Raw genomic sequence first — 22,739 nt, forward strand, 5'->3', positions numbered from 1 at the left:
GTTGTACGGCTGCAAGAAGATCCGGACCACTCCGTACCACGCCCAAACCAACGGCATGTGCGAGAAAATAAATCACTTGGTCCTGGGGCTCCTCAAGACGCTGCCGCTGGAAGAACGGAACATGTGGCCGGAAAAGCTACCTGATTTGGTCGACATGTATAATAATATCCCGTCCAGCTCGACAAAGTGCACCCCAGCGTATCTGATGAGGGCTCGGCCTGGCCGCCTGCCGGTGGATCTGGAGATGGGGTTGGAAGCCCCGGAAGCACTCCCCTCAACGGCAGAGTGGGAAAGTCGGAGGAGGGCACAGTACCGGCAAATCCAGGAGTATGTGGAGAAAAACCTCAGTCGAAGTCGAGAGCAGCAGGAGCACCGGTTCAACCAGAAGGCGCCCGCAGGTCCTTTCCAGCCAGGGGATGTGGTGCTGAAACGGAAGAGGAAAACCCACAAGCTGGATGATCAGTGGGAGCAAGTCCCTTATGTCATACAACCCACAGAATGGGGAGACGGGAAGACTTACCAGATCAGTCGTGACCAAGGGGACACCCTAGCCACAGTTTCCCGGGACCATCTAAAAAATGCCCCCCAGCGCTGAAGGCAGAGGCTGAAGTACCGGTTCCTCCACCAGTGGAGAAGGCAGCAGAGGTAATCCACACTGTAATGGGTGACTTCCCAGCAGACTGGCCTACACAGGACGGCGCGGTGATTCTTCCAGTGATACTGTTCCCACAACCCGTGGATGAAGGAGTAGTGGAAGCGGTCAACCGTGAGCCAGAACCAGTGCCGGTGCCCAGGGATGAACCTGTACCCAGCCCCCCTGCACCTCCGCCTGCTCCACACTATAGCAGGGAGGAGGAACCGATTGTTCCCTCTACCCCACTGTCTATCACCACTGACACCGGGCCCCGAAGGTCCACCCGTTCCAACCTAGGTAGACCCCCACTTAGGTACAGGGAGACCGTTCTATGAATGAAAGGGGTCCGCAAATGTAAGAGTGTTGTAGTTTGTTTGAAAAAGTTGTTGAAAGAATGATAAGTGAAATGATACCGAGTACTTCACCTGATTTGTGTGTTGATTTGCAACCGGCTGGAGCCGGCACCGTTGTCCCCGTGGGGACCGTTTAAAGTTTATTTGCATGGGAACTATCCATGGACAAGCCCGTGAACTTGCAGGGCACCACAAACGTTAAGTGGCTTGTAAATATGTTGGGTACCGTTACCGTTTCCGCAATACCGCCTCCGGAGAGGCAGGTTGGAGGGAGGGCCCTGAGCAGAGCAGGCCAGGGCCCAGCCACCAAAGGAACCGGTGGCCACCCTCTGGAGGGGAAGGACAGATCCCGCTCGGGTAACTTGTGCTGGACTGTGGGTCAAGGGGTGCTGCCTGGGTTTTAGGGGCAGCATCAGGGCCAGGTTGCTTGGGTGGGAGAGAGCGGAAACCGTGACCGTATACCGTTGCAACGTTAAAAGTAAATGTGCCTCCCGTCTTGGGAAGAGTTTTTGATTAAAAATGTATTTATGTTTTGCTTAACCCTGTTATCCCCTTTTTACAGAAAAATAAAACCGGTGTAGGACGGCAGCCCGCGGACGGTCTGCATTTTGCTAAGGGGGAATGTGTCGCCCTGGGCAAGCCAGGGGACACAGGTCACAACACCACCACACCCCACACTCCAGATAGGCACATCACAGCTAACCACAAATCCTTGTTGCCTTCCTCCAGAGGTTGATGATGCACACCAGGGGGTGGGCCAGGCGGTTGGCTCCGCCCACCTAGGAGCTCACAACACTGGAGGCAGGAAGTAACCAGGCAGAGTAGCCCAGGCAGGGCTTGAGTGCAGATAGCCCAGGCAGGGCAAGTGTGAGGAGTTAAGGAGTAGTCTAGACAGGGCAAAAGTAAACAACTAAGTGAAAGTGAAGGAAGGAAAGTAGTAAAGGAGGAAAAGCAAGCAAAGTAACAGAAGAGAAAGACAGCCTGAAGGGTCCAGCTTTGTGAGGGCCAGAACAGCAAGGTCAGCAACGGCGGTGACTGTCTGGAGGGGGGACCGTTTGGAAGTTCCTGGAAGGACCCTGTTGGCTGTGTGCCCGGTGGTCTGGAGCAGTGTTCCGAAGGACAGTCAGCACCAGGGCAGGGGCCTCTCGGACCCCGGCAAGGCTAGGAGTTGCCAGATTTGCCAAATCCGTCATTGACGGGGACGCAGATCCCCCAACAACCAAGTCCCGATTGAAGGCAACAGCCCAACCCGTATTGGAGAGACACCGCCACCGCCACGGCACAAGTTTCTCAGGGCCAGCGCCTGCGGGCAAAGTGTAGAGCTCCTCCGGCCCAGATTGCAGTCGGGGAGCGGGTAACCGGAGGGAATCCACCGCTACCATCAGTCAACATAGGTGCAAGGAAGAGAGACATCACCGTCACCTACCGGGAGTGCAGGTGCAGCCGTCTGTGGGACCGTCCTACCAGCCGTTGGTTTACCGTACAAACTGTGTCCGTGTGTCAGGCTGAGTGAGTACCATAGTGCCGCAAGGCACAGTGCTGCCCCCGCGTCCCTGCGCCCTCCAGGCCCTACACTTTACATCTCATCACCGGGCCCCGGGATCACCAACCCCTACCCACGGAGGGGCAACACAACACCTGGCTGCTCCGCATCACCATCCCCGGGAGCCCCGTACAGAGCAGCGGTGGTGAAATCACCACAACCGTGGGTGGCGTCACGAACTATAACAATCCCCACACCCAACAAACACCCCCTTTCACTCACGGGCGAGGAGTGTCGCTCGAGAAACCCTGGGAGCCGGCCCACAGCTCGAGCCACCAGGAGCAGCTGCCGGACCCGAGCAGAAGGGGTGAGCGCGGTGTGCTGACACCCTCCTCCCCGCCCGCGACACTTAAGTCAATCATAATTTATTTTGAATCGTACTCTAATTCTCAACCTAGAAAAGAAACCCTTGTTTATTTCTGCCTCTGTCTCGGTTTGTGACTCACTGGATTCTCTTCGGACCTACGGTCATTACATATGTACATGCTAGGTCGTGTCCTACTGGTAATCGAGTGCTCCGGCAACAATTCCGCTATATTCCCAGCACGGGTCTGTTGATTCAATCAGCAGACATGTGCGGATAACAGGCATGTGTGGATCAGAAATCCACCCCCGCCTGCTTACCACTTAGATCACACTGTCAAAATCTGATAGCGTGATTTGGGGCCGTGGCCGGGATCGCACTGTTCCCCGTCGCCATGTTGCTATGGTAGTGTGGGGTCAGCTGATGACCACTGATGCTACCATCACGTAACGGCACTCACAGAAACAGTGCATTTTCGCTGATCAGAGCGATGATCAGCACAAGTGATCCACTGGTAAAGTGATAAAATCAGTAAAATCATGAAAAAAAAGTTAAAAGAAAGTTTAAAAAATATGAAAAAATAAAAAAAACCCTAAAAGTTCAAATCAACCCCCTTTCGCCCCATTGAAAATAAAACAATAAAAAAAGTAAAACATTCACATACTTTGTATCGCCGTGTTCAGAACTGCCCTATTTGAATCTATCAAAATATAAAATCGATTAATCTGATTGGTACATGGTGTAGCGATAACAAAAAGTGCAAAAGCCAAAATTACTTTTTGATCACCTCAAAATTGCATTAAAATACAATAACAGGTGATCAGCATCTAAGCAAAAGTGGTATAATTAAAACTGGCAGCTAAAGATGAAATAATAATCCACCACTGAGCCCCAGATGCCGAAAAATGAGGACGCTTCGGGTCTCCCAAAATGGCGACAAAAGCACTGTTATTTTATTGGACAAACGTCTGAATTTTTTTTTCACCCCTTAGATAAAAGTAAAAGTATACGTTTGGTATCTATGAACTCGTACCAACCTGAGGCATCATACTGACATGTCAGTTTTATCATATAGTGAGCGTGGTAAATAAAAGACCCCAAAACAATCCTGCAATCACACTTTTTTTTGCAATTTCACCACACTTGGAATTTTTTTCCCTGTTTTTCAGTACAATATATGATAAAGCTTATGGTTTTATTCAAAAGTACAACTCGTTCCGCAAAAATAATAAGCCCTCACATGGCCATATTGACTGAAAAATAAAAAAGTTACGGCTCTTGGAAGAAGGGGAGGAAAAAACAATAACAAAAACTGAAAAATTGCCGAGGGGTTAAAGGTATAGAATAGTATAATAGTTAAAGATATAGAAGATATAGAATCGAGGACTAATCAGTTGAAGCCTTACCTCGCGTATATGTCCTGGGGTGGAATTACTTCTTGAAAGTAAGGGAGCTGATACAAATAGACGGCTGTCAAGTGACCTGCACTAAAGATTGCCGCCATGACACAGAGACTACTGAAAACCACAAGGCTTACACTCCGATTACAGGCCCACCAGGTACACAGAAACAAGAAGATGAAAAAATACAGGGCCGAGGTCACAGATGGCAAAATTATACCTGCAAAAGACAACACGAACAATTACTACAGAATACATGAGATCAATTAATACCATATTAACACTTTCAAGACCTGGATATTTTTCATTTTCGCTCCTTCACTTTTTCCTCCCTTTTTTCCAAGAGACAATTTTTTTTACTCTTTCTATTGACATAGCTAAATGGGCCTTGGTTTTTCGCAACATGAGTTACAGTTTTGAATGACACAAATAATTTTACCATAGAAAATGTGAAAAATGTGAAAAAGTTCCAAGTAGAGTGAAATGGTGAAAAAATACTAATCCACCATTTTTGGGGGGTTTTGTTTTGACAGTGTTCATTGTGTGGGAAAAATTACTCAGCAATATATTTCTCTAGGTCAGAACGGTTATGGCAATATATAACTTAGAAGGTTATATATTGTATTTGTTAAAGGGAATCCATCACCACATTTCACCTATCTAAACTACACTGCTCAAAAAAAAATAAAGGGAACACTAAAATACTACACCCTAGATCTCAATAAATGAAATACCGTATTTCAGTTGCAAACCTTTATTCATTATATAGTGAAATGCATTGAGAACAATAAAACAGTTAACTGTTTACAGGCTGCAGTGATGACGTCACCACTGCAGTACATGTGATTCTGCAATCAATCATTGAGTTCAACGGCATTGGAAAAGCATTGCCTGGTCAGCTAAATCCAGACTCAATTGTAGGGTCAGAATTTGGTCCAAGCAGCACAAATCGATGCCAGGTGTCAGAGTTGAGGATGGTGAAGGTGAAGCAATAGTGTGAGGAATGTTTTCTAGGCACTCCCGGGGTCTGTTGATACCAGCAAATGGATACTTGGACAGTAGGATTTGCCTAACGGTACCGTCTCACTAAACGATGTACCAGCGATTCCGACCACGATATGACCTGGTCAGGATCGCTGGTGCGTCGCTACATGGTCGCTGGTGAGCTGTCAATCAGGCAGATATCACTAGCGACCAGTGACCAGCCACCAGCCAGCAGTGAGTCGTGGAAACGATGCTGCGCTTGGTAACCAAGGTAAATATCGGGTAACTAAGCAAAATCCTTTGCTTGGTTACCCAATATTTACCCTGGTTACCAGCGCACACAGCTTAGCACTGGCTCCCTGCACTCATAGCCAGGGTACACATCGGGTTTCTAAGCAAAGTGCTTCTCTTAGTTATCCGATGTGTACTCTGGCTACATGTGCAGGGAGCCAGCACTGGCAGCCTGAGAGCGGTGTACGCTGGTAACCAAGGTAAATATCGGGTAACCAAGCAAAGCGCTTCGCTTAGTTACCCTATGTGTACCTTGGTTACCAGCGTCCGCAGCTTCCAGACCCGGCTCCCTGCTCCCTGCACATTCAGATCGTTGCTCTCTCACTGTCAAACACAGTGATGTGTGCTTCACAGCGGGAGAGCAACGAGCAAAAAATGAACCAGCACTGTGTGTAGCGATCAGCAATTTCACAGCAGGGTCCAGGTCGCTGCTTAGTGTCATACACAGCAAGATAGCTAATGAGGTCACTGGTACGTCACAAAACCTGTCACTCAGCAGCGATCTCACTAGCGATCTCGCTATGTGAGAAGTACCTCTAAGCTTTATGGCCATTGAGGTTCATAGCAGATGTTTACCCTTTGCCTGAAGGACACTTTCGGCTTGAAAATGTCACATGACTCATGAGTGAAGCATTGTTTCCAGGAATGTGACAGCGAGTTTTACCTGCTTCCTTGGTCTTCACAGTCCACATACAGTATCTTAATCCAATAGAATATCTTTGAGTCGAGGTAGAATGGGCTGTGCAGACCATATCAGGGTCTCCATCTGATTTGTAGCAACTAGGACAGACTATCCTGTCCATATGGGTCAATATTTCTGCAGCATGATTTACACATATAATCGAATCTATGTCATAATTAAATTCTGCAGGTTTAAGTGTAGTTTGGATATTCTTAAAGGGAACCTGTCAGGTGCAATATGCACCCAGAACCAAGAGCAGTTCTGGGTGCAAATTGCTAATCCCTGCCTAACTGTCCCTGTATCTAGTAGCATAGATAAAGAGATCTGTAGAAAAGGTATTTCTAAAGATCTTTTATCTTATGCTAATGAGTGCAGGGACTAGTCCCAAGGATATTAGATCTCCCGACTAGCCGCCCTCTTAGCATGTTAGTACGCCCACCAGTGGTGACGCGCATACCTGTGTTCCCTGTCAACGCTCTTCTGAATGTCCAGACACTTAAGGGGGCTTTACACGGTAGCGATATCGCTAGCAATTTCTAGCGATATCGAGGGTGTAAGTACCCGCCCCCGTCGCGCATGTGATTGTTTGTGATTGCTGCCACAGCGAACATTATCGCTACGGCAGCGTTACACGTACTTACCTGGTCGGCGGCGGCGCTGTGACTGCCGAACAATCCCTCCTTCAAGGGTGAGGGACGTTCGGCATCACAGCGACGTCACCGCAACGTCACTAAGCGGCCAGCCAATCAAAGCGGAGGGGCGGAGATGAGCAGGACGTAACATCCCGCCCACCTCATTCCTTCCGCATTGGGGCCGGCGGCAGGTAAGAAGACGTTCCTCGCTCCTACGGTGTCACACATAGCGATGTGTGCTGCCGCATGAGCGATGAACAACATGGATAAACAACCCTTACCGATTTTTGAGTTTGGGACGACCTCTCCATGGTGAACGATTTTCACCATTTTTGAGGTCGCTTAAGGTCGCTGGTCAGTTTCACACGCTGCGATATCGTTAATGACGCCGGATGTGCGTCACTAACAACGTGACCCCGACGATAAAACATTAACGATATCATAGCGTGTAAAGCCCCCTTTTCAGTCATGAGCAGTAGACCTCTCTGAAGCCAGGATGTGTACACCCAGCTTCATACTGCGCATGACCGGAAGTGCCCAGCATTCAAAAGCGCGATCACAGCAAACACAGGTACGCATGGCACCGCTGGTGACGCTGCATTAAATATCATGTTAGTACGCCCCTGTGGGTCTCTGTGAGCTTACTAACATGCTAAGATGGCAGACTAGTCAGGGGATTTAATGCCTTTGGGACTAGTCCCTGCGCTCATTAGCATATCATAAAGGAGCTTTAGAAATACTTTTTCTACAGATCTCTTTATCTATGCTAGTGTATACAGGGACAGTTAGGTAGGGATTAGCAATATGCATCCATAACTGCTCGTGGTTCTGGGTGCATATTGGACCTGAAAGGTTCCCTTTAAGTTACATTACTTACTTTTTCGAGGCAGGAAGGTTATATCTCAGTGTAACCTTACATTGAATTTACTACAAATTACTCCAAAGCCATACATCCAATATACCATAAATGACCATACTATAATAGATTAAAATATACAAACTTTATTAAATTTAAAAGAAAAAAAAACAAAAACACACCCTATTGAGAATCCATTAATGCAGTGTAAATCCCACATGGCACCATAAAATATTAAATCAGAAAAAATTAGATGTATGGATAAAGGAGTGTGGTTGCAATAGTGAAAACTACACCCAAAAATGCAATAATAATAATGATATAAATATTAAAAGTATGTGATTATAATAAGTTATGTAAAGGAGCTGACGACATTCACCTTGAAGATCTTTATTAGTGATATAATGCATTGTCATGGTTTATATGTTGTATTATCTATTTTTTGGTCTGGAATGCATAGTCTGATAACAGTGTTAATTGGGGACAACCCATGGTGAGAGGAGTAAGGCTGTGTTCACACAGGGCATCTTTTATTGCGTTTTTGGTGCGTTTCTGAGGTCATAAAGATGCACCTAAATGCGTGCATTTCCTTCCCCCAGCAAAGTCTATGAGATTTCTATTTTGCTGTCTACACTGGGCATCTTTTTTTGGCTGCATCTTGACCGTGTTTTGAAGATGCAGCATATCAATTCTTTTTGCATTTTCCAGCGTTTTTAAGCCCTTCTAGTCAATAGATTTGACTTCAAAACGCATTGGGAAAAATACGACAAAAACGCATGAAAAACACATACGTTTTTTGATGCCTTTTTAGCAGTAGGTGCAATTTTATGCATTTTTTGGGGCCAAAAATGCTGCATCTTTGTGTTTAGAAAAAATGCACTGTGTGAACATAGCCTTAAAGGTGTTTACCCAAGAAAAAAATTCATTTTAATCATTTTAATCCATATATGGACTAATAGTAATTTGTACAATTGAATGTGTTTACATTGTTTTTCCTGTGCTGAGATAATCTTATATATGTGTCTCTGCTATGTACAGTAGAAAATAGTCCTAGGGTGCCTTTATCCTGGCTGACAGACTGGCCTGATTGGCCCTTGCATACCTCCTACTGACCACTTATGGTCAGTAGGAGGTATGTACAGCGAACACAGAGGTCGCGACTGCGACTGGGCCCGGCAGCTTAGGGGCCCGCTCTGCAGATCAGCAGGCAGCTCCTTTCTGTGAGAGAGGAGCTGCGCTGTTCTGGTGCAGACCACGCGGCCACTATATGACCCGCAATGCCACCACCAACGCTGACACAGGGCCCTCCTGCATGGTGTCAGCTGTGGCAGCAGCGGGCACCCCTCCCCCCGTCATCGCGCACAGCAACAATGAAGTGTGGAGCGGCCAGTGTAGCTCCACGCTTCATCATTCTCCCCCTGTGCCTGCGCGGTGACATCACTCCTGGGCAACTGCTGTGCTGAGAGCACAGAGCGTTGGACGGGAGGAAGTTGACAGGAGCAGCAGGGGAACGGAGGAGAGGTGATGACTAGAGTTGAGCGCGGTTCTAGGTTCGAGGTTCTGCAGTTCTAGGCTCGAGTGATTTTGGGGCCTGTTCTAGATCGAACTAGAACTCGAGCTTTTTGCAAAAGCTCGATAGTTCTAGAAACGTTCGATAATGGTTCTAGCAGCAAAAAAAACAGCTAATTCCTAGCTGGCTTTCCGCTGTAATAGTGTAAGTCACTCTGTGACTCACACTATTATGAAATTTCAGTGTATAGTGTGCGTGAACAGCGCCTTCAGATCACTGCTGTTTGTATAATGGCGATCGCCATTTTTTTTTTTTTTTCCCTTGTCTTCCTTCCCTAAGCGCGCGCGTCTTGTGGGGCGGGCCAGCATGTCAGCCAATCCCAGACACACACACAGCTAAGTGGACTTTTAGCCAGAGAAGCAACGGCATGTGTGATAGGATGTCCATGTCACATGTCCCTGCATTATAAAACCGGACATTTTCCTCCAGCACGCCATTATCTGCCTTCTGCGTCCTTGGTGTCAGACATCATAGGCGCAGCTCCGTCCTTTGTCCTATCGCCGATACTGCTGTATGCGCTCCATACACAGCGCTGGACAGCTTAGGGATAGCACTTTCTATAAGTCCTTTTAAGGGCTCGTACCGGCAGGGTCAGAGCCATAGGTGACAGGTCCTGAAAACAGAGACAGCAACTGTGTAGCTAAGGTCAGGGATTTCGTCGCTGCATTTCCCCATTAGGAGGGAATAGAAAGGCAGGCTTCCATTCCTCTACCCAGAGCCCCACAATCCTGGCACTGTACCCTCCTGTCCTCTGCACACTCCAACTCATTATAACTAAGCCATTATACTAACAAACACTCAGTGTACCTAGTGGCATCCTAAACGTGGCTATTGGACTTTTGTCTAGTCCCACTAGTGCAAAGACATTTGCAGCACGTCTGTCTGCATTGCACACTCCAACTCATTATAACTAAGCCATTATACTAGCAAACACTCAGTGTACCTAATGGCATCCTAAACGTGGCTATTGGACTTTTGTCTAGTCAGACTAGTGCAAAGACATTTGCAGCACGTCTGTCTGCATTGCACACTCCAACTCATTATAACTAAGCCATTATACTAGCAAACACTCAGTGTACCTAGTGGCATCCTAAACGTGGCTATTGGACTTTTGTCTAGTCACACTAGTGCAAAGACATTTGCAGCACGTCTGTCTGCATTGCACACTCCAACTCATTATAACTAAGCCATTATACTAGCAAACACTCAGTGTACCTAGTGGCATCCTAAACGTGGCTATTGGACTTTTGTCTAGTCACACTAGTGCAAAGATATTTGCAGCACGTCTGCCTGCATTGCACACTCCAACTCATTATAACTAAGCCATTATACTAGCAAACACTCAGTGTACCTAGTGGCATCCTAAACGTGGCTATTGGACTTTTGTCTAGTCACACTAGTGCAAAGACATTTGCAGCACGTCTGCCTGCATTGCACACTCCAACTCATAGTTACTAATCCATTATACTAGCAATTTATGCTGCCAGTTTAAGGGCCGTAGTTGCATTGTCAGGGATATTTATTCTTTATTATTCTGCTGTTAATAAAGCTAGACCACCGCTGCAATCTACACCACCTCTCAATTTTTACTACCACATTTTCAGTGCACAATCTTGTCGCAATCAACATGAGTGGCAAAATGACAGATGCTGGTGGAAAGGGGAAGAGGCGTGGTGGAAAAGGAAAAAAAGGTTTTGTCCGTGGGGAAGGTGGCAAAGCTCCATTATCATCTGCTGAAGATAGACCATCTACCAGCAAAAGTAAGATGTCTACTACTTACCGTGGACAATCCGATGTGCTCCCTTTTTTACGGACACGAACAACAGGAACAAAGGTAGATGATGGCCAAAAAAGGAAAATGCTTGAATGGATCTCAAGTGGTCCAACAAGTGCCCTCTCAGCCACTTCAAGTACCGCATCCAAAAAACAGCAGTCCTCTGAGTTGTCATCCCAATCAAACTTGCTTTCTCCCAGCTCTGAAGTCTCCATCAGCCCTGCACAGTATGGTGGAACTGAGATGGCTGAGTCTGCAGAGCTGTTCAGTCACACTATAGCCTGGGAATCAGAGGTCTGCTCCCAAGCTACAGTGAGTACAGAACATGAAATGGTCTGCAGTGATGCCCAGAACCTTTGTGACTCTGATTCAGGCCGTGAGGACCAAGTTTCTGAGCATAATGTTGACCCTTTGTCACAAACTGTAACACCTGTGGTTATAGACAATGAGGAACATACTGATGAAGATGAGACGCAGATACCCGATTGGGATGACAACTTAAATATTCGGTCAGGGCAAGAAGAGGCTCGGTCTGAGGGGGAGGGGAGTGCAAACACAACAATTGATGATGAAATTCTAGATCCCACCTACTGTCAACCCACAGTCAGGCACTCGAGGAGGTCAACAGGGGTGGTGGAGGAGGATGCAACTGATGACGAAGTTACCTTGCGCCTTCCTGGAGAGAGTCGGAGTACTGGTAGCACGTCTACAACTGCATCCTCAGCCACCACTCTGCCTCTGAGCACTAGTCGGGGTGGATCAACAGGTCGCATGCCCTCTAAGCCTTGCCTAGCCTGGTCCTTTTTTGACATAGCAAAAGATCGCCCAAATTATGTGATCTGTAAAATTTGTCATGGTTCTATTAGTAGAGGTCAAAACCTCAGCAGTTTGACAACTTCTTCCATGAATCGTCACATGAATAAATATCATATGTCCCGGTGGGAAGCTCACCTTGCTGCAATGCGGCCTAGCGGAGCGAACCATCCACCGCCTGCCCCTTCCAGTGCATCCGCGCGCTCTTCATCTTCTAGGACTGTGGGGACAGCTGTCACACCTGTTTTTCCACGCACAACTTCCACCACTGTAACCGCAACAGGCACTTTGCTTGGTAGGTCGTCAGTTGGTTTGGAAGGGGAAACAAGTGAGTGTGTACAGCTCTCTCAGACATCGATAGCACCAACGTTGGATGAAGGCAACATCATGTCTCCGCCTGCACTTTCCTCACAAACCTGCATTTTTCCAGAGACACCCTACTCAACACCGTCTACACACAGCAGCCAGATCTCTGTCCCTCAGATGTGGTCAAATAAAAGGCCACTTCCTCCGACCCATGACAAAGCTAAGAGGTTGACTCTATCCCTCTGTAAGCTCTTGGCTACCGAAATGCTGCCTTTCCGCCTAGTGGACACACAGGATTTTAGAGACCTTATGTCTGTCGCTGTGCCCCAGTTCCAGATAAATAGTCGCCACTACTTCTCTAAGAAAGGTGTGCCGGCGCTACACCAGCATGTCGCACACAACATCACCGCTTCCTTGAGAAACTCTGTGTGTGAACGGGTGCATTTCACCACCGATACTTGGACCAGTAAGCATGGACAGGGACGTTACATGTCGCTGACTGGGCACTGGATAACTATGGTGATAGATGTTGAAGGGTCTGCTGCACAAGTCTTGCCGTCCCCACGACTTGTGTGTCAATCCTCTGTCTGTCCAAGTTCCGCCACTGCTTCTGCCTCCTCCACCTCATCTGGGTCCTCCACCTCCACCCCAAGCCTGCCTGGTCAGGCCACCAGCGTTCTCACTGCGCAGAAGGAATCACGCACGCCTCATTACTATGCTGGCAGCAGAGCGCAATGGCATCAGGCGGTCTTTAGCTTGACATGTCTTGGGAATAAGAGTCACACAGCTGAGGAGTTGTGGTCAGCTCTGCGGTCCGAGTTTAATAAATGGTTGTCTCCGCTCAACCTGCAGCCTGGTAAGGCCGTGTGCGACAATGCTGCAAACCTGGGTGCGGCCCTTCGCCTGGGCAAGGTGACACACGTGCCTTGTATGGCTCACGTGTTGAACCTTGTTGTCCAGCAATTTTTAACACACTATCCCGGCCTAGATGGCCTTCTGAACAGGGCACGAAAACTGTCTGCTCACTTCCGCCGTTCAAGCGCCGCAGCTGAGCGACTTGCATCGCTCCAGAAGTCTTTCGGCCTGCCGGTTCATCGCCTGAAATGCGATGTGGCGACACGCTGGAATTCAACTCTCCACATGTTACAGCGACTGTGGCAGCACCGCCGAGCCCTGGTGCAATACGTCATGACGTATAGCCTGGGCCAATGAGATGCAGAGGTGGGGCAGATCACCCTGATGGAGTGGTCTCAGATCAAGGACCTATGCACCCTTCTGCACAGTTTCGACATGGCGACGAATATGTTTAGCGCTGACAATGCCATTATCAGCATGACAATTCCAGTCATTTACATGCTGGAGCACACGCTAAACACTATTCGGAGTCAGGGGGTGGGACAACAGGAAGGGGAGGAACTACAGGAGGATTCATATGCGCAAGGGACAACAACATTACCAAGGTCCAGACGTTCATCATCACCAACGCGGCAGGCATGGGACCATGGGGGACAGGGATCAACAAGGGCGCATGGTAGCAGGCTAAATGTTGAGGAAGGTGCAGGACAACATGAAGAAATGGAGGACGAACTGTCCATGGACATGGAAGACTCAGCGGATGAGGGAGACCTTGGTCAAATTTCTGTTGAAAGAGGTTGGGGGGAAATGTCAGAGGAAGAAAGAACGGTTAGCACCTCTATGCCACAAACACAGCGTGGACTTGGTCCGCATGGCTGCGCAAGACACATGAGTGCCTTCTTGTTGCACTACCTCCAACATGACCCTCGTATTGTCAAAATTAGAAGTGATGATGACTACTGGATTGCCACACTATTAGATCCCCGGTACAAGTCCAAATTTTGTGACATAATTCCAGCCATAGAAAGGGACGCACGTATGCAGGAGTATCAGCAGAAGCTGTTACTCGATCTTAGCTCGGCTTTTCCACCAAACAACCGTGCAGGTGCAGGGAGTGATTCTCCCAGTTGTAACTTGCCAAACATGGGACGGTCTCGTCATCTTCAACAGTCTACCCGTACCAGTAGGACCGTATCTGGTGCTGGTAACAGCAATTTTATGGAATCTTTTCATAATTTTTTTAGACCCTCCTTTGCAAGGCCACCAGAGACAACAAGTCTGACACATAGTCAACGGCTGGAGAGGATGATACAGGAGTATCTCCAAATGAACATCGATGCCATGACTTTGCAAATGGAGCCTTGCTCATTTTGGGCTTCAAATCTAGAAAAATGGCCAGAGCTATCCAGTTACGCCTTGGAGATTTTGTCGTGTCCAGCTGCCAGCGTTGTCTCTGAACGTGTCTTCAGTGCTGCTGGGTGTGTGCTGACAGATAAGCGCACGCGTCTGTCCAGTGACAATGTGGACAGACTGACGTTCATCCAAATGAACAAGTCATGGATCCAGAAGGAATTTACTACCCCTGTGTCATCCTGGGGAGAGTAAATGCTTGTGGATTTGGAATGTGCTTGATGCAAATCAAAACATCCTGTTTGCAACTAGGGCACAAGTGCTGCCACTGAAGGGGTGGGTGTGTGTGGGGCCCAATTTTTGGAAAAAAGGGAGACTCCGCTTGGAGTAACCCTTGCTTGCTGTGTTTTTTAAAAGGAGCCAAGATGAACAGAGCTGGTATCAGGAAAGACTTTGCTACCTACCCCGGTGTCATCCTGGGGACGGTTAATTATGGCGTATTTTTGAATGTGCTTGATGCAAATCTAGCTGTGAAGTGTACAACTGGGGCACAAGTGCTGCCACTGAAGGGGTGGGTGTGTGTGGGGCCCAATTTTTGGAAAAAAGGTAGACTCCGCTTGGAGTAACCCTTGCTTGCTGTGTTTTTTAAAAGGAGCCAAGATGAACAGAGCTGGGATCAGGAAAGACTTTGCTACCTACCCCGGTGTCATCCTGGGGACGGTTAATTATGGCGTATTTTTGAATGTGCTTGATGCAAATCTAGCTGTGAAGTGTACAACTGGGGCACAAGTGCTGCCACCGAAGGGGTGGGTGTGTGTGGGGCCCAATTTTTGGAAAAAAAGGGAGACTCCGCTTGGAGTAACCCTTGCTTGCTGTGTTTTTTAAAAGGAGCCAAGATGAACAGAGCTGGGATCAGGAAAGACTTTGCTACCTACCCCGGTGTCATCCTGGGGACGGTTAATTATGGCGTATTTTTGAATGTGCTTGATGCAAATCTAGCTGTGAAGTGTACAACTGGGGCACAACTGCTGCCACTGAAGGGGTGGGTGTGTGTGGGGCCCAATTTTTGGAAAAAAGGGAGACTCCGCTTGGAGTAACCCTTGCTTACAGTGTTTTTAAAAAGGAGCCAAGATGAACAGAGCTGGGATCAGGAAAGACTTTGCTACCTACCCCGGTGTCATCCTGGGGACGGTTAAGAATGGCGTATTTTTGAATGTGCTTGATGCAAATCTAGCTGTGAAGTGTACAACTGGGGCACAACTGCTGCCACTGAAGGGGTGGGTGTGTGTGGGCCCAATGTTTGGAAAAAAGGGAGACTCCGCTTGGAGTAACCCTTGCTTACAGTGTTTTTAAAAAGGAGCCAAGATGAACAGAGCTGGGATCAGGAAAGACTTTGCTACCTACCCTGGTGTCATCCTGGGGACGGTTAATTATGGCGTATTTTTGAATGTGCTTGATGCAAATCTAGCTGTGAAGTGTACAACTGGGGCACAAGTGCTGCCACTGAAGGGGTGGGTGTATATGGGGCCCAATTTTTGGAAAAAAGGGAGACTCCGCTTGGAGTAACCCTCGCTTGCTGTGTTTTTTAAAAGGAGCCAAGATGAACAGAGCTGGGATCAGGAAAGATTTTGCTACCTACCCCGGTGTCATCCTGGGGACGGTTAATTATGGCGTATTTTTGAATGTGCTTGATGCAAATCTAGCTGTGAAGTGTACAACTGGGGCACAACTGCTGCCACTGAAGGGGTGGGTGTGTGTGGGGCCCAATTTTTGGAAAAAAGGGAGACTCCGCTTGGAGTAACCCTTGCTTGCTGTGTTTTTTAAAAGGAGCCAAGATGAACAGAGCTGGGATCAGGAAAGACTTTGCTACCTACCCCGGTGTCATCCTGGGGACGGTTAATTATGGCGTATTTTTGAATGTGCTTGATGCAAATCTAGCTGTGAAGTGTACAACTGGGGCACAACTGCTGCCACTGAAGGGGTGGGTGTGTGTGGGGCCCAATTTTTGGAAAAAAGGGAGACTCCGCTTGGAGTAACCCTTGCTTACAGTGTTTTTAAAAAGGAGCCAAGATGAACAGAGCTGGGATCAGGAAAGACTTTGCTACCTACCCCGGTGTCATCCTGGGGACGGTTAATTATGGCGTATTTTTGAATGTGCTTGATGCAAATCTAGCTGTGAAGTGTACAACTGGGGCACAACTGCTGCCACTGAAGGGGTGGGTGTGTGTGGGCCCAATTTTTGGAAAAAAGGGAGACTCCGCTTGCAGTAACCCTTGCTTACAGTGTTTTTAAAAAGGAGCCAAGATGAACAGAGCTGGGATCAGGAAAGACTTTGCTACCTACCCCGGTGTCATCCTGGGGACGGTTAATTATGGCGTATTTTTGAATGTGCTTGATGCAAATCTAGCTGTGAAGTGTACAACTGGGGCACAAGTGCTGCCACTGAAGGGGTGGGTGTGTGTGGGGCCCAATTTTTGGAAAAAAGGGAGACTCCGCTTGGAGTAACCCTTGCTTGCTGTGTTTTTTAAAAGGAGCCAAGATGAACAGAGCTGGGATCAGGAAAGACTTTGCTACCTACCCCGGTGTCATCCTGGGGACGGTTAATTATGGCGTATTTTTGAATGTGCTTGATGCAAATCTAGCTGTGAAGTGTACAACTGGGGCACAACTGCTGCCACTGAAGGGGTGGGTGTGTGTGGGGCCCAATTTTTGGAAAAAAGGGAGACTCCGCTTGGAGTCACCTTGCGGTGTTTTACATGATTTTAGAAGGGCGTGCCATGCCTATATCTGTGTCTCCTCTTTTTCCTTGTCCTGCTCTTTTGTTTTCGCATGAGTATATGTCCTTGTCACTTTCCCGTGTGTTTGTGTTGTGTTGTGAGTTGTTTGTCACCTTTTGGACACCTTTGAGGGTGTTTTCTAGGTGTTTTTATGTGTTTGTGAATGCCTGCCATTGTTTCCTATGCGGTTCGAGTTCGGTTCGTCGAACGTTCGACGAACCGAACTCGAACGGGGCCTCCGTTCGGCGAACCGACCTCGAGCCGAACCGGGACCGGTTCGCTCATCTCTAGTGAGGACAGAGCAGCGGGGGAACGAGGAGAGAGGTAAGAACTTGTTTTTTTTTTGTTTTGTTTTTTTTTAAATCAGTGCATACACGGTGGTTGGTGGCCAGATGCCAGGGGGGGGCTGCATGGAGCATGGGAGGGCTGCATTATAAATGGAGCATGGGGGGCTGCATTATACATGGAGCATGGGGGGCTAGATATCACTGGAGGACTAGAAACTTGTTGCTATGTAGTCCTACATATTCAAGAATCTCAGAATATACTTGTCTAGAATTTCATCTTATTCTAAAGCTAGATAAAAAAAAGCATATGAAAAATGTGCCAACCATATCATGATGAAGGTAAGGCAAGACCTAAAGCCAACAGGTTGTTGACAGCTGTAATTCTGAATCGACCAATGGAATGAGGACCTAACTTAAGTGAGGGTACCTTAAGTTTAATATTTTTTGTATAATAACCACACTAGATCACCCACACACAGGTCCGGACCTGACACACGTCCACAGTCAGCCACAAGTTTATACCCAGAGCCCATGCTAAGTCAGTGCTGCAGAACCTTTTCCCATATAGAAAACAATGCAGAGTCCAATTGCCCCTTTCTGGGTACCCTGGATGAGTGCCCTTTCAGAAAAGTACAGAACTGGGGATGGTGACAAACAGAAAAGAAAAGCGACACAATAGAGGACTCATGATGGCGATTATTGATTGGAAATTCAGCCAGAGGAGGGAACCAGTACTGGTCCTCCTAATTAACCTACTCCAAACAGCGCAAATACTGCCCTCATTCTGTTTCATGTGCTTTTTTTGTCCATAAGACTGTGGATGGAATGCCAATGAGTGAGACAATTTAATCCCTAAGCAAGAGTAGAATGTCCTCCAAAAATTGACAATAAATTGAGAACCTCTATTAAATACAATGTCGGACTGGAGTCTGAAAATTTCACAAACAAATACCTGTGCAGTATTATTATTATTAATAATAATAATAATAATAATAATAATAATAATAATAATAATAATAATAATTAATAACAGTATTACCAGCAGAGGGCGGAAGATCTGTAATAAAATATATGGACATATCTGTCCAAAGTTTGTTGGGAACACTCAATGATAGCAAACAATCTGACGATGCTTTAGAACATGCACATGTAGCACAAGTTGACATATAGGACACCACATCTCTTCAGATTTTGGGCCACCAGAAACGAAGTTATACATGATCCAGAGTTCCATTCACGCCAGGGTGACCAGCCAGGACCGAATCATGATGTTCCCCCAGAACCTTAAGATTCAGAGGGACAAAGGACTTGTTAGCTGGGACCCCTGATGGTGCTTCATCCTGAGCTTCTGCAATCTTAGATTCCACCTCTGTACTGAGCACCAACACTACTACTCCATTTTTCAGGATGCGTACCAGTTCCTCACAAGGTTACCCCCCCATCTTCCCCCCGGAAAACTCCTGGACAGGTCATCAGGCCTTCGTATTTATAGAACCTGAACTGTAATTAACCAGAAAATTAAATCCATTAAAAAATAAAGACCACCGAGCTTGTCTCGGTGTGGGACGTTATGCTGACCAGAGATACAGGAGATTTTTATAGTCCGTAATTACAGTAACCGGATGGTTAGCTCCCTCCAAAAAGTGTCAACACTGCTCAAATGCATAGTTAATAGAGAGTAACTCCCTATTATCAATGTCGTAAGTACGGTTGGCCTGAGACAACTTCTTAGAAAAGAATGCACATGGATGATGTTTTCCAATAACAGGTGATGTCACATGTTTGCCTCTGCTTGGCCGGCGGCTGCCATTGGTATAGAGAGCTCCTCTGCGCTGCAAATAATTCAACTGTAGTTAAGCCCTGCCGGCGCCGGCCCACCGCATAGGGCTGTGATCGTCACGGGGTCTGCGGGCCGCAAAATGCAGGTAAGAGGACACTGAGGGAACGGAGGAAAGGTGACAAGAACAGCGGCATAATAGGGGACCAGAATGAGGACATTACTACAGGGCACATTACTACAGGGTACAAGGATGGGGGACATTACTACAGGGCATGAGGATGGGTACATTGCTACAGGACACAAGGGTGGGGAACATTACTATAGGGCACAAAGGTGGGCAAATTACTACAGGGTACAGGGATGGGCAAATTACTACAGGGTACAAGGATGAGAGACATTAGTACAGGGTACAAGGATGGAAATATTACTACAGAGGACAAGGATGGGCACATTACTACAGGGTACAAGGATGAGAACATTACTACAGGGTACAAGGAAGGGCACATTACTACACGGGACAAGCATGGGCATATTACTGCAGGGGACAAGGATGAGAAGATTACTACAGGGTACAAGGATGGGCACATTACTACACGGGACAAGCATGGGCAAATTACTACAGGGGACAAGGATGGGGGACACTACTACAAGATGTTGGCCAAGATTATAAACTTAACTAAACAAAAAAGTGCACATTTGTTATAATAAACAAGCAAAAAATGTTAAAAAAGTGATCCAAAGGTGTGTAGAAAAAAATACGTGACCACTAGAAATGTCACTTTGTCCTGCAGAGAATGCTCCTGCTTCCCCCCCCAATTTTTTTTTTCTATATGCGGACCATATACTTAGCTGAGTTTGACACCCCTGACTTAAACCTTATAAACCTTATGGTGCAGTCATAAGGTCTGTGCGGCAGCAGCTCCTGGCAGCCCTTTTCAGAGAAAACATCACAAGGCTCCAAAATCCTTGTGATTATCGCAGAGATACAGGTCCCTAAAAGTGCTTGTTACAGAAAGAGCTCTATTTAGTTGTGTCCTGTGTCTTCCAGTCAGCGACTGGGTTATGCAATGTAAGTTAGGGGAAGCCAAAGAGCCGCTTTACACGCTACGACATCGCTAAAGCGATGTCGTTGGGGTCACGGAATTTGTGACGCACATCCAGCCGCGTTAGCAATGTCTTTGCGTGTAACACCTATGAGCGATTTTGAATCGTTGCAAAAACGTTCAAAATCGCTAATTGGTGACATGGGGGTCCATTCCCAATTATCATTGATGCTGCAGGTACGATGTTGTTCGTCGTTCCTGCGGCAGCACACATCGCTATGTGTGACACCACAGGAACGAGGAACCTCACTTTACCTGCGTCCGCCGGCAATAAGGAAGGAAGGAGGTGGGCGGGATTTTATGTCCCGCTTATCTCCGCCCCTCCGCTTCTATTGGCTTGCCGCTTAGTGACGTCGCGGTGATGTCGCGGTGACGTTGCGGTGACGCCGAACGCACCTCCACCTTGAGGGAGGGATTGTTCGGCAGTCACAGCAACGTCGCTGAACAGGTATGTGCATGTGACACTGCCGTAGTGATAATGTTCGCTACGGCAGCGATCACCACATATCGGCCGTACGACGGGGGTGGGTGCTATCGCGCTCGACATCGCTAGCAATTGCTAGCGATGTTGTAGGGTGTAAAGCGGCCCTAACACAATCTGTGAAGGAAGGTCTTTGAGTATATTTCAAGTAATCAGTGGCGTAGCAAAGGGGGGGCGGAGGGGGTGGTCCGCCCCGGGCGGCACGTGTCAGAGGGGCGGCATTTTGGCCACTCGCCTTCAGTTCTGCTGCCCCCGGGCCGAGTTCCGGGGACCGGAGTCCTGTGGCTTCCGTCTCTTTAAGGCATGAAGACCACAGTGTCCTGCTGCTTTGAGCTTCATCTGTGGGCGGAGCTACCGCTCGGCATCCTGCTCTGTCCCACAGAGATGAAGAAGTGCCAGACAGCAACCCCCAGCACAGCACTTCCCTCCGGCGCTGTGTGGGCCCCCTCTCATCACTGTCCGAGCGGTAAGTGCTACCCCCCTCCCCCCCTCGACCTGTATACTCCCTCCCAGCTACCCGGTTTATGGCTCCCAGTGAGCTGCATGGGCTTTTCCCACCTCAGGAACTGCGTGTGCGGGCCCCCAGGAGTCGCGTGTGTCGGTGCAGGCACAGCTCTGCTACATCTGCCCTGTGCTTGGTGCAGCCTCAGCTCTGCTACATCTGCCCTGTGCTTGGTGCAGCCTCAGCTCTGCTACATCTGCCCTGTGCTTGGTGCAGCCTCAGCTCTGCTACATCTGCCCTGTGTCTGGTGCAGGCTCAGCTCTGCTACATCTGCCCTGTGTCTGGTGCAGGCTCAGCTCTGCTACATCTGCCCTGTGTCTGGTGCAAGCTCAGCTCTGCTACATCTGCCCTGTGTCTGGTGCAGGCTCAGCTCTGCTACATCTGCCCTGTGCTCAGTGCAGGCTCAGCTCTGCTACATCTGCCCTGTGCTCGGTGCAGGCTCAGCTCTGGTACATCGGCCCTGTGCTTGGTGCAGCCTCAGCTCTGCAGCAGCCGCGTGTGCGGGCCCCCAAAAGCCGCGTGTGTGTCTATATGTGCAGCAGAGTTGTGTGTGTATGTATGTATGCAGTAGAGCTGTGTGTGTCTGTCTGTATGTAGCAGAGTTGTGTCTGTATGCATGTATGCAACAGCTACATAGTTGTGTGTGTCTGTATGTATGCATGTATGCAGCAGCTACAGAGTTGTGTGTCTGTATGCATGTATGCAGCAGCTACATAGTTGTGTGTGTCTATGTATGCATGTATGCAGCAGCTGCAGAGTTGTGTGTGCCTGTATGTATGTATATACAGTTAGGTCCAGAAATATTTGGACAGTGACACAAGTTTTGTTATTTTAGCTGTTTACAAAAACATGTTCAGAAATACAATTATATATATAATATGGGCTGAAAGTGCACACTCTCAGCTGCAATATGAGAGTTTTCACATCCAAATCGGAGAAAGGGTTTAGGAATCATAGCTCTGTAATGCATAGCCTCCTCTTTTTAAAGGGACCAAAAGTAATTGGACAAGGGACTCTGAGGGCTGCAATTAACTCTGAAGGCGTCTCCCTCATTAACCTGTAATCAATGAAGTAGTTAAAAGGTCTGGGGTTGATTACAGGTGTGTGGTTTTGCATTTGGAAGCTGTTGCTGTGACCAGACAACATGCGGTCTAAGGAACTCTCAATTGAGGTGAAGCAGAACATCCTGAGGCTGAAAAAAAAGAAAAAATCCATCAGAGAGATAGCAGACATGCTTGGAGTAGCAAAATCAACAGTTGGGTACATTCTGAGAAAAAAGGAATTGACTGGTGAGCTTGGGAACTCAAAAAGGCCTGGGCGTCCATGGATGACAACAGTGGTGGATGATCGCCGCATACTTTCTTTGGTGAAGAAGAACCCATTCACAACATCAACTGAAGTCCAGAACACTCCCAGTGAAGTAGGTGTATCTGTCTCTAAGTCAACAGTAAAGAGAAGACTC

The 22,739-nt window shown here is 47.8% G+C and overlaps 1 protein-coding gene across 3 annotated transcripts in view; it reads right to left on the reverse strand.

Moving 5' to 3' along the window:
* Positions 1 to 22,739, reverse strand: part of LOC142311714 (piezo-type mechanosensitive ion channel component 2-like) — a 228,050-nt gene that overhangs the window by 144,728 nt on the left and 60,583 nt on the right. For all 3 annotated transcript variants that reach the window (XM_075350363.1, XM_075350365.1, XM_075350364.1), the window contains one exon: positions 4,241 to 4,454. In XM_075350363.1, coding sequence (XP_075206478.1) covers positions 4,241 to 4,454 — 214 coding nt within the window. The remainder of the gene's footprint in view (positions 1 to 4,240; positions 4,455 to 22,739) is intronic.

This window comes from Anomaloglossus baeobatrachus, chromosome 5 (assembly GCF_048569485.1).
Source record: "Anomaloglossus baeobatrachus isolate aAnoBae1 chromosome 5, aAnoBae1.hap1, whole genome shotgun sequence".
NCBI lineage: Eukaryota > Metazoa > Chordata > Amphibia > Anura > Aromobatidae > Anomaloglossus > Anomaloglossus baeobatrachus.